We start from the raw sequence: 12,549 nt of genomic DNA on the forward strand, positions 1-12,549 counted from the left end.
TGGAAAAACAACCAGTCGAATTACTACCTTTAACCTACCGGCCCTTTACAACATTCGGGCGGGGCGGGGGCCAGTGAGTGCAGAGATTTCTTTTCTCGGCTGTGAGGTGTGTGGTGTTGTGCTCCAGCGCAACCCGATCGGACGTTGTTCGCCTATCTAGGTAGGTGGCCAAAATTAGGACTGTTGCCTGCGTAAACTCCTCTGTATTAAATGGGAGCACACGTTCGGTGGCAGAGAGAGGATGGTGCGGGAGGGGGGTGTTTGCCGTTACATGAAACCGAAGCCAAACACGGCGGAGAGAATGTATTTCTGTCGGCGGGGTAGTCGGATCGACCAGACGACGGGCATCGGAAGGAGGAAGATGAGGAAGTCGGTTACTATCTTGTCGTTAGTGTCGAACCCCTAGTCCTGCGTTGACCACACGCTCATAGTAACTCACCCATGTGCATCCCCGTGCTAGACCACCATATACTCTGCGGGTGGCAATACTTTTCCGTAACCCGAAAATCCCAATATGAATACAACGGGATGCAGGCGGTAAACGTCACAAGAGTCATGTAGATGTGCGATATAACCACAATGCCGAATAGGATCTGTCCGGCCAAGCGTGCCCCACTTGAAGGCAAAGAGGTGGATGTAGAGGAGGAGGATGGCTATCTTTGAGAAGCATAGCGAGAGCGAGTAGAAGAGGATGCCGTACCACGCTGCCTGGGTTTTGTCAGCCACAGTGCTACTTTTGTAAGATTCGGCGGGAGCTCACTCTCCCCCAGGCCAGGGCGGAGGCCGTGTCGTTAGGATCGAGGTCCCAAACATGATGACCGGCACCGTGGATGGCCTCTGGTCAAGGTAGTTAGCGTGAGTCGAGGAGGCAAGACGAGGCATACGAACGTTCTATGATACCGCCACAAGTCGCTCCTGCAAAGATCTATGCTTCTTAGCTGTCGGGCCAGCAGTACAGTGCAGTTCGGAGACAGACCAGGGCCAGGAGACGCCCAACGACGGCCCAAGCACCCGGAAAGACCCACGCGGAGAGCCGCAGCCGGAAAGAAGGCGGCAAGAACCAGCAAACTTTCCTCGAGATGATGATCTGAGCTTGCGAGAATCATGCGGGACGTACGCCGGCTGGGGCGCCGGTCTCCCGGGCGGGCGTTGCTCGGCGTCGCTCATGTCGGTATGGTGTAACCCGGTGCGTAAGAACTTTGGCTATGACGCCGAAGTAACATTCTTACTTGTTTGACTGTCCAGACAACGACTCGGAGCAACGGTCGCCCAGTCGCTACGAGAAAAAGACGGTGTCTGTGACGGATCGTTGTTGTGTTGCCAAGATGCAAGAAGTCAAGGACCCGGGAAACCAGGTTTTGAGGATCACACACGAGCTTGGGCGTCTGCCCTACTTAGGCGATAGCGGAGTTAATTTCTGTTGGCAGCGGGTCCGCAAAAATGGGCGTCGTGCTAGCTAGTGCCGAGCCCTGCCTGTCAAGATGCGGGACGGCTGGGGATGTAACGTATTGTGGGCGGGCGAGACGTCTGGGGGAGGAGCTGAGCTCGGTTCCGGCCCCTTAGCATCGGCAGTTCTGAGCTGCCGTTCTGAGGCGATTACAGGGCTCTTACATGCTCGAAGCTTTATCAACCGACTGTGGTTCACGAAGCTCCATTGTTGACATTGACGTGATATGACCTTCAGATCGAACGACGGAATTAACATGGAACTTGAGATGAGATCTGAGTACAACGATTAATCAAGCAGTTAAGATGGTATGATCGACCGCTAAAAGTCGTCAGATTCACCCACCAGCTTTCATAGACCATAGCTAACCAAGTCCCGAAAGGATGCGAGGATAGAGGTCAGGGGCAGAGTCAGGGGTGGCACCCCCGGCCCACGGTTTGGTAGGGCGGACTGGCGGCACGGTTGCATCGTTTCTGCAACCAAGAATGGTGTTTGTGACAGATTGGGACGAACGACGAACGTTTTCGCCTGAACTGCAGCAACTGCTCGATCGACAACGTCAGTCACTGATCATCCGTGCACACAAAGAGGGGCGCGATTCGCTTTTAGAGCTTGGGCGGGAAGGATTCGACCAGTGAGATCCCTTCTTGGGTGTTCTTGGTTTGGTTGAGGCATGCTGGTCAGCAACCTTTTGGTCCACTTGCAGTTTGAGTGCATCCGTCCGACCTGTCAAACCAGAAACGGCCCCCCACCTCCATGCGTCGGAGATTTGGTTCGTGCAGGCGTTTCCCATGGCGACGGCCCATGAAAGGCCCGTGGCAACGAACCGCACATGGTATGTCTGTCGTGGCAGAACTTTGAAGGACCGTGAACTTCCGTCAAGTCTGGAGCCCGACCAACCGCTATTCAACCTCTTACAGTAAGATGGTTTCTGTTGAAGCTGAGGTTTCATAAACCGAAAAGCGGTTGGTGAGAGCTGCAGAAATCGGGGTTCGTTAGCTCGGAAAAACCGTTGGCGTATATCAGCCGGAGCGCACCTTTCCAAACCTAGGCATCGCTACCAGAAACTGTTTTGGCTTGGACCACGAGAATGCGGGAATTTTCGCCTGCAATCAGGAATTTTGTGAATTGGGTATCTCTGAAGCGGGTTGACCTGCCCAGTACTGCTTTGAAGCTTTCTTTAATGGACCCAAGAAACCTACAGGTCAACTCGGTGCCCCTTCCGTCCAAACAATTTGACTCAAATCCCCTTCACTCCAATATCCCCGTCCTCCACGCCGGTAAATCTCAGCTCGCTCCTTCCGTGAACGCCTCATCTTGCCCTTCAACTCGCCGTCGTTGCGCCGAAAGCGGTCAAGCCACGCGTTCCGCCTCCCTCGAGAGATAAAGCGCCTGAGCTGTCTGTCAGTAACAGGAGACTGGTGAAAGTCCCAAAAGACGTAGCCACAGCGCCGCAGCCAGGTGTGGTCCACATGGGCAACGACGTCCTGCCGCCAGCAGCCCTCGTGGGATGCCCGCCACATACGGAAGGGACTTGACCCGTGAACATCTGGCCCGTTCGTGAACCAGCCAAGATCAACCGAGGGAGTAGGTGTGTCAAGATGCTCCCAGAAGAAATCCCAGTCGAGCCAATGGGAAGCCGTTGAGCCGAACTTCCAGAGGGTCGTCCCAAGCATATGGTTTGTGGGTGGGACTGGGCCTCCGAGAATCTCGCGCCGTTCTCGGTAGGTTTTTGCTTGGTGGAGCTTGTAAAGAAATTCCAAGCCGCGTAAAAGCTTTGAAAAAGGTCATGTTAATAAAGCGCTGCAGTACACGGTTGAAATGGGACAAGGCCTACATATCCTTGTTTGTGTTGGTTCTGGTCGGCCATCGTGCGCCAGCCTATGGACTTGTAACCCCATTCGACATCGCGGGCAGCGACTTCATCGAATGCTGTCGAAGACTCCAGAGTAAGCACCGTTGTGGATAATGAGATGGATGCCTCCCGGGATTGCGTGGGTATGTAGCTAGGTTGGTACCTATTCAATGACGGACTCACCTCGGGACAAGACCCTTTCAAAATAATCATGGACGCAGGCAAGTTGTTCGTTAACCCATGGGGCAAACTTCTGAGAGAAGTAGAGACTGATAGCAGCCTCAAGCCCGCCGCGCAAAGGAGTGTCGGATGGGTGTCGAAATAGGTTGCAATACACCATGTATCGGTACATGGCGCGGTGGATCCGAAAGGTTTCGTCACTAGAGACAGTTGTTTTGTCCTCCCGTTCAAGCCCGATTTCCCTGTCAGCGAGCGGTAGGGTGTCCTGTATGAAATCTCGGGCAAAACTCTCGATCATGGCGTGCGTCTTGCTCAGCGTGCTCGCGGCGCCCACATTGACAGGGGCTGGCTGGTCCAACACGTTAAGTATATCTCTCCAACTATTCACCCAAGTATCTTCGAAGGGAAAAGCCATGTAACGGACAAAAAAACCACGGGATCCATCTCGTGACAGCGACCCAAGTCGCTGGACGCTGCGAGATACGCAGAAAGAGCATAACCCCGGGCTCTCGCTCGGGATCTTGGTTACGAACAATGGTTCGCATAATCCTACCACGGTCCTCGTCGAAGGCGGCGTAGAAGGATGAATGGCTAAATATGGCGGATGCTAGGGACGGCGTGTTGTCCAATTGCGATAATATAAAGGAGAGCAGATGCAAAGGCATCCGGAAAAAAGGCGTGATTTGGCGTGGCCATGATGATAAAACCAGAATGGTGTTTCGTCGCAGGGTCGGATGCCTGGCAGCGATGCCAGCTCGGAATGGGTTTTTTGTCGGTGAACAGGGCAGGTTTGAAGTAATGGCAAATTAGGTAATTAATGGCAGGTGATCCGAGCAAGAGTCACACCTAAATCATTGCTGGAACAGAAAGCTAGGAATACCCGAGGAGCACCATTAGCCATTGTGATGATTGACAACATGAGGACCCGATGAGCACGGCGTCAAGGTTGAGTCACGGGGACGGGAAGCCTGGGCGTGAGAAACACCTGCACAACCTGCAACATTCCCAATTTAACCCCCAATAGAAGCCGCCATTCGGTTGGCTGTCATGGATTGTATGGTGGGGCCCTTACCGCCGCCGATTACTTGGTAAGCGCCGCCTCACCTGGAAAAGACGAACGAGCATTCGAAAAATAAGGGAGAGGTTCATCGGCGAGAGGCGATCGAGACCAGGAAGCTTTTGTGAAAGTCGGGCGGCACTGCCGAGGGACTGCAAGATGGCGGCGGAGGCGCAGCCCCAAATCGTGGTCGAGGTGGCCGACCAACCACCTTCGCCGAGACGACCGAGCCGCGCGTTGAAACCGAGCGCGAAAGCTCGCGAAGCCATGCAATCGCTCGAGGACGTGGCTACCACGTCGAGGAGAGCGGCGAGCGAGACCACGCGGGCGGTTACGACGCGAGGAGCACGCGCGTCTGGGATTTTATATGGAGCCAACAGCCGGATCGAGACGGGGAAGTCAGGTATACAGATGCTCCTGGAGGCGATCAACGAACAACGAGACGAAATGTACCGAATGATTACCGAGCAGCGAAACACGATTGGCGAACTACGCGAGGTGATTTGCAAGCAGCACGACGCGATTCAAGAACTACATCGCCAACTTGCAGACACCAGGACCCAGCTTTCTGAAGAACTGAGACAAGCGCGGGATCAGATTGATACCCTTCAACGCCACCCGGTAGCCATGGCTTCGTCCCAACCAAGCGCAAGAGGGTCATACGCCGAAGTCGCTCGCACCCCACCATCAAGCCAGCCAAGCGGTGTGCGCACCCTCTCCTCGCGAAACACGACGCCTTCATCCTTTACCGACACGTTGTTCTGTACGATCGATACATCTAGGGTGGAGGAGAAAGAGAAGGGAAACGTCCAGGTGGCGGACATTAGAAAGGCAATCGAGACAGAGGCCAGGGCACAGGAAAGCATGGGAGACTGGCGTTGCGCTGCGGTTGTGAAGGAGGCCCGAAACCCGGACCGAGTCAGAGTAATTTGCAGGGACGAAGGCGAGGTCCAGCTCGTCAAGGAAGCGGCAGTGAAGATCAGTGTTCCTGGAGTGCGGGTATTGAGAGACCAGTTGTACCCGGTGAGGGTAGACAATGCCAACCGAACAGCGGTCCTCGATGCGGACGGAAACATCCTGCCGGGAGCCGCAGAGGCGCTAGGGGCAGAGAACGACGTCAACATTGCGAAGATTGCCTGGCTCAGCAGGAAGGATACAAGCAAGGCCTACGGCTCGATGGTTGTCTACGTGACGAAGGGCAGCGAAGCAAGGCGACTTCTAGACGGGCGTTACTTCCATCTCGCCGGAGAATCCGCTTACACGACCGTTTTCGCGCCCCGGGAAGGCCCAATCCAGTGCTACAGATGCCAGGAGATCGGCCATAAGGCCTTCGCCTGCAAAAAGCCGCAAAGATGCGGAAGGTGTGCGGAACAGGGTCACCACCACAAGACGTGTCAGTCCGTGGTCCTGAAGTGCGTGCTATGCAGAGGACCACACGAGTCATTTAGCAAGAACTGTCGGGTACGCTGGTTGAACAATGGGGCCCAAGACGCTTAAGATCCTTCAGCTCAACGTCCGCAAACGGAGAGAAGTGCAGCAGAGTCTGCTAAACGACGAGGGAACTCAAAGGACTTCGCAGTGCTGGCCCATCTCCGAAACCATATGCCCAGGCTGATCGAAGGCTCGGTGACGACGGTCCCCAATGAGTCATCACAACTGGACGAAGCTTATACCAACGACAAGACGAGAAACCACGTGGCCAATTCGGAGCATGCTATGGGTACGAAGCGATATAGAGGTCGAGCAGATTCCAGTGCCGTCGGCAGACCTCACCGCAGCACGCATTCGGCTCCCAGATCGGGCAGTGCTGATGGTGTCAGTGTATGTGGAGGGTGGTAGTGACGAAGCACTGGAAGATGCAATGAGGGAAATTGACCGACTGATTAGGAGGTTTCGAAACGGAACAGGGACGAGAACGGATATCATCCTGGCGGGCGATTTCAACCGCCACGACCAGCTTTGGGGAGGGGACGATGTCTCACCACGGAGACAAGGCGAGGGAGACCGCATCATCAACCTCATGGACGAACACTCCCTCTGCAGCCTCCTCCCAAGAGGCACGAAGACGTGGCAGTCAGGCGACATTGAGAGCACAATCGACCTGGTACTGGCCTCTGCAGAACTAGCAGACCAACTACTCAGATGCGCGATTCACCCCTGCGAACCATGGCTCAGACCACAGAGCAATCGAGACAGCTTTTGACACCTCGGTGGAGGACCGTCCCAGTGAGACGAGGTTCCTCTTCAAGAACGCGCCCTGGGCGGAAATTAGGACTAGGGTGGCAGCAAACCTCGAACGCATCCCCTGGGACGGCAATGTCCAGCAGCAGACGGACAGGCTCATGGCAGCGGTAACCGAGGCGGTCTACGGCCTGACACCTAAAGCCAAACCCTCACCATACGCCAAGCGGTGGTGGACAACGGACCTGACACGGCTTCGCCAGACATACACGTTTTGGAGAAACCAGGCGAGATCTCGACGTAGGATTGGGCAAACAGCACCAGAGCTCGAACAACGAGCCAGGATGGCAGCCAAAGAGTACCACGACGCCATCCGCAGACAGAAGAGTTCGCATTGGAACGACTTCCTGGCCGATGACGCTAACATCTGGCAAGCAACGAAGTATCTGCAAACCGGCAGCGGCACGATGGGCGATAAGATACCCCCGCTCGTCCGACCCGATGGCTCCATCACGGAGGGTAAAGCAGAACAAGCGCAGGAGTTACTCACCGCCTTCTTCCCACCTTTGCCAGCGAGAATCGAAGACGAGGGCCAACGACCTCAACGGGCGCCGGTACACATGCCAGACCTAACAATGGAGGAGATAGAACAAAAGGTCCTGTCCGCTAAGCCATGGAAGGCGCCCGGGGAAGACGGTCTACCGGCAATGGTATGGAGACAGCTCTGGCCAGTGGTCAAAGACAGGGTGCTCCATTTATTCCGGACGTCGCTTCGAGACGGCGACATCCCCAGCCAGTGGAGGAATGCCAAGATCATCCCATTGAAGAAGCCAGGGAAGAGCGAATACACTCTAGCCAAGTCCTGGAGACCCATCTCGCTGCTCTCCACGCTGGGTAAGATACTGGAGGCAGTCATTGCGGAGCGTTTATCCCATGCTGTGGAGACCTGCGGCCTTCTACCCGCCAACCACTTCGGAGCCAGGAAGAGACGCTCGACCGAACAGGCTCTCCTTCTGCTTCAGGAACACATCTACAAAGCATGGAGAGCTAGGAAGGTGCTCAGTTTGATCAGCTTCGATGTCAAGGGCGCATACAATGGGGTCTTCAAAGACAGGCTTCTCCAGAGGCTCAAGGCAAGAGGGATACCTGAACCCCTGGTCAAGTGGATCGACGCCTTCTGCTCCAAGCGCACAGCGACCATTGCCGTAAACGGGTTCACATCTGGACGGCAAGAGCTGCCCCAAGCGGGTCTTCCGCAAGGATCGCCGCTGTCTCCAGTGTTGTTCCTCTTCTTCAACGCCGACCTAGTGCAGCACAAGATCGACGCGAACGGAGGCGCAATTGCCTTCGTGGACGACTACACTGCCTGGGTAACGGGCCCGTCAGCGGAGTCGAACCGCACTGGAATCCAAGCTATCATCGACAAAGCCCTTGACTGGGAGAAACGGAGCGGTGCGCAGTTTGAAGGCGAAAAGACAGCCATCATACACTCCACGAGGAACATGGAGCGATTTTCAGAACAACCGTTCTCGGTCAAAGGCGAAGTGGTCAAACCGAATGAAAGTGCGAAAATCCTAGGTGTCGTGATGGATCGCGAACTGCCGCTACAAGTCAGCACATTGCTAGGACGGCAGCTAAGGGCCTCGCAGCCGCTCTGGCCCTGAAGAGGCTGAAGATGCTTTCCCCGCGGACAGCGAGACAGCTATTTGTTGCGACAGTAGCCCCGGTCATGGACTACGCTGCCAATGTCTGGATGCATGCGTGCGGGGAAAAGGCACTGAGCTGGCTGAACAGGGCGCAGAAAATCGGGGCCCTGGCCATCACGGGAGCCTTTCGAACCGCGGCAACAGCCGTGGTGGAAGCTGAAGCGAGCATCTACCCCGTACGAGAACGACACGCCCAGGCGGCAGCCAGTCTGTGGATCAACATCCACACGCTGCCCGGAACGCATCCCCTTGCCATGAAGAAAGTCCGGACCACCGTACGATTCGTATCTCCGCTGCAGAAAATTGCCCGCGTGGCTGAAGGAGTACGAGTTGACCGGATGGAGACAATCCAGGAATACGCCGTCCCGCCCTGGGTACCTCGCCTACGACCGACGCTCGAAGCCGATCGAGGGAAGGCGGCCGAGATGGTCAACAAAATTTCGGGAATCGTGATCGCAACCAGCTCATCCGTAAAGAAGGGCATTGTTGGCATGGGCGGCCTTGCACGGGAATACTCTCTTCAACAGAACTAGCGAGACTGTGACAAACTATGCTGTTGTTCTTGGGACAAGGGAAGAGCAGAACCCATATACAGCAGAGCTAGCAGCCATCGCAATGGCCCTGGAGAAGTTACCGGCTAGCATCTGCCACAGGCACATCACCGTGATCACTAGGAACCAGTCAGCGCTGGCAGCAGTTGGACAGCCGCGGCAGCAATCCGGCCAAAGCATCATACGGCAAATCTACGACTTGGCCAGGCTGCACCGACAAAGAGGGAACTCGGTCAACTTTCTGTGGATACCAGCGGAGATTGACTTCGCGCTGGGGTCAGATGCCAAGGCAGCAGCCCAGAGAGCGTCGAAGCAAGGACGCACACCCGACTCCCAAATACCCCAGGCCAAGTCTACCGCGATGAGGCTGGCAATGGAAAGACAACGGGCGACAAGAGTTCTACCTGTAAGCGTGGGCAAGTTCTCAAAGGCCATGGACGCAGCACTACCAGGCAAGCACACGCGCCATCTCTATGACAAGCTGAAGCGAAGGGAGGCCTGCGTATTGGCGCAGCTCCGAACCGGAATGGCGAGACTGAACGGTTTTTTGAGCAGGATTGGGGCGGTCGAGTCAGACCTTTGTGCCTGTGGACAAGCGAGGGAATCAGTGGAACACTTTCTTTTTCCGATGCGTGAGATGGACAGCTCTGAGGGAAGACATGCTGCAATGCACAGTGGCAAGACGAGGAAGCCTCTCGTTCTATCTGGGAGGGAAAGCGCCATCAGATACAAGGCATTGGTCACCAGATATGAAGGCAGTCCGGGCGACGATCAAATACGCAATGGCAACAGGAAGGCTGGAGCTGAATGAGGAGGAGAGTCTAGACCAGTCACAGTAGAAGAAGCCGACACTCAACACCACGAGCCTCAACCACGAGCCTTAACCAGCAGGTCCCGCTTTAGCTGCTGAAGATAGGACGCTGAACACTTGGAGAAAGTAGCCTCCAAGTTGATCTGCTAACAACAACCAAGGCAAGAGGTAAATGGTGCAGCGAGAAAGAGGGAAGAAGTATGGGGCTTGTACGAGTTAAAGGCAAACCCGATTTTGATCCGGATGTAGTTAGCGTGCTAAGGCCCTATAGGCCCAGTGCCTCCGGGCGATATAAATTCCATCCATCCATCCAGCCGCCTCACCTGGACTCCCAACGGGCTTCACAACTCCACCCTGGATTCTTGGAGTTGGAGTCCTCCGAGCCCCTCCGGGAATTCGAACCCACCCATGAACACACACCGACCACACCGAACATGAAAAGGCCGGTTGTTGGCAAAGGATTTAGCCCGGCGCCCCGCCTTACGGGCTGCAGACGGACCGGCCTAGCTCCCATGCACATGTGGCCGCCGACAGCAAGTAAACTCCAGTCGTTGTCACTCGTTGGTAGTTGACGCGACGTTTTCCGTTCTTCGTGCCTGTACCCATCTGGGATGCCCCCGGAGACTCTCAATCTCCGCCGCTACTCAGCCCTTATGGCAGACTTAATTAGACTCTTCCGACAGGGCACGATGCCTCAGCTGTTAGTCCCAAATTCCTGGACACGAGGTGACTGCGGCCTCGGTCGGGCAGAAAATCAGAAACATGGGCAAGTTGCTGCTGTGTTTTTGGAGCGAGTGGATGGTACTTAAGGTGTATTGTAACCCGATTGTAGTCCATGGCTTAGAGACGCATCGCCTTTGACTACCTATCCAGCCAACTGTCTTCGTCTCGAACTCGACCGCACGTTTTTTTTTCCCACTGGTCACAACCTCCTTGCCTTCAAGGGAGTTTCTGTGAGAAGTTGCCTCTGATTTCCATTCCATGATGTCTTACTCGGGTTCTTTTCCGCTGGGTCCCAGCCCCCGTGGCCGCTCTGCTAGCCGGCACGACGACGACATCTTCGGCAGGCCAAGATCCTGGTCCTCTAGGAGCAAAAGTAGACCTCGGCTTTCAGAACCTGAACTCAGCTACCGCCCGCTTGACCCCGTATTTGGTGGCTACAGTCATTCTCGTCCCCCCAGCCGACCCCGTCGTCCCAGCATTTCCGTGGCTCATACCGGGGCCTCATTCGTCACCCCCGGGACACGCGACCCCAATTATCTGGACCCTGTATTTTCCTCTCCGGCATCCCGTACCTCTAGGTCTCCTTCCCGTTATCCGCCTTCTGCCTCCAAGTCAGGTTCTCTCTCGTACACCTTGACCGGACTCCCTGTGGATAACAGGGGCCGCAGCCGGTCACGGCGTAGATCATCTATCAGTCTCGGCGACGCCCCAACCACAGGCATATTCGCACTCGACCTCGGCACGGACGAAGCACTAGGATATGGGCCAGACAGCAGGTCGCGGCGACCAAGACCAGCGAGTTTAGAACGACAGGTCCATGATCCTTTCAGGTTCCGAAGTGGAACTAGTACCTCGTGGTCCGGGTCTGGTGAACACACCTCGGGTTCGCTTGACGAGAATCCATTCGCACCTAGCGGAATCTCACGACGGCCCACAGCACCTGCCTTAGATCAGCCGTTCAAATCCAAGTTCTTTGGCAGTGGGACCTCCTCTTCCGGGTCCGACCCTTCCGCTGCGCGGCCCCTCGAAGGAGGCAGTGATCCGTCCCTCACCGGCCGGCGAAGATCTCGCTCGACCGCCCGAAGCAAGGAGAGCAGCCTGTTTGGGCGTGCCAGTGGGGAGGAAGACTGGGACCTCCCACTGCCCACTACGTCTCTTAATCGTCCTAATGCACGCGGGGCTCCCCAAACCCGGCGTACCTCGTTCAAGTCGGGGTTTTCGGACCAGATGGAATACGATGAGTATAGCCAAGAGCACTTTCGCCCTGGGACCGACATCCACAACCGTTACAATGCGTACAGTGCCGACAATCTGAACGCAACCGATGCCATCATCACCTACAGCGAGAAGAAAGCCCAGATCCCTCCACGAAAGCGGGTCACTTCCGGGCCTCACGCTGCCATTGGTGACTCAACTAATTACAATCTAGGAAACACTTTTACCATCCCCGAGCGTGAGTCCAATTGCCAACCATATCGCCGCGGCTCCGGTATTGGCTGACCACCCAACCATGAGATTAGACCGAGAGCTTCGCTCCCTCGCCCACCAGAGCTTCCAGCACCGCAGAGCGTAAGCAAACCCTCTTCACCTCACATACTATCCCCCAAGAAGGCGATGCGTACTAACTTCCACCACCCGTAAAGCGAGACCCTCGGCCGCGAGTCCTTCAACCGGGACTACGGCCGAGTCTGGGAGAAGCGGGCGCTGCAGACGGGGAACCCCAACACCGAGAACCACGAGGACGTCGCCAGAGCGATGCACCAGAACGCCAACGAGTGGCGCGATATACGGGAGACGCACGCCGAGGCCCTGTTGGACCTGGGCTATCCCGAGGCTGACCTGACCCCATACAGTTCGTGGGGCAGCCATGCCGCGAGTCGTGGTGGTAGTCATCGCAGTTGATGATCTGGTGGGAAGCCTAGCGGTGCCTTTGTTGTTAATTGGAGATGACTTGGGTTGGTGGGAGTTTTAGGGGTAGGCCTCTGTCTTTTTTATGCTCCACCCCAGCCCCTTCCCCTTTTCACCTACCTGACAGCGG

General features: G+C 55.9%; 3 protein-coding genes across 3 annotated transcripts; all 3 read left to right on the forward strand.

Annotated features, from left to right (window-relative positions):
- Window positions 1–579: 579 nt before the first annotated feature.
- Window positions 580–1,237, forward strand: CHGG_02054 (uncharacterized protein; the record flags this gene model as incomplete). Its single annotated transcript, XM_001221274.1, has 2 exons — window positions 580–636; window positions 959–1,237. 2 exons carry the CDS (start codon window positions 580–582, stop codon window positions 1,235–1,237), a joined length of 336 nt encoding a protein of 111 aa, XP_001221275.1.
- Window positions 1,238–4,698: 3,461 nt separating this feature from the next.
- On the forward strand, window positions 4,699–9,788 carry CHGG_02055 (uncharacterized protein; the record flags this gene model as incomplete). Its single annotated transcript, XM_001221275.1, has 5 exons — window positions 4,699–6,000; window positions 6,109–6,360; window positions 6,666–8,267; window positions 8,336–8,854; window positions 9,132–9,788. 5 exons carry the CDS (start codon window positions 4,699–4,701, stop codon window positions 9,786–9,788), a joined length of 4,332 nt encoding a protein of 1,443 aa, XP_001221276.1.
- Window positions 9,789–10,772: 984 nt separating this feature from the next.
- On the forward strand, window positions 10,773–12,413 carry CHGG_02056 (uncharacterized protein; the record flags this gene model as incomplete). The annotated part of the gene is made up of 3 exons (XM_001221276.1): window positions 10,773–11,964; window positions 12,032–12,080; window positions 12,155–12,413. 3 exons carry the CDS (start codon window positions 10,773–10,775, stop codon window positions 12,411–12,413), a joined length of 1,500 nt encoding a protein of 499 aa, XP_001221277.1.
- Window positions 12,414–12,549: the final 136 nt, after the last annotated feature.

The sequence above is a fragment of the Chaetomium globosum genome, genomic scaffold (genome assembly GCF_000143365.1).
Source record: "Chaetomium globosum CBS 148.51 scaffold_1 genomic scaffold, whole genome shotgun sequence".
In the NCBI taxonomy this organism is placed as follows: Eukaryota; Fungi; Ascomycota; class Sordariomycetes; order Sordariales; family Chaetomiaceae; genus Chaetomium; species Chaetomium globosum.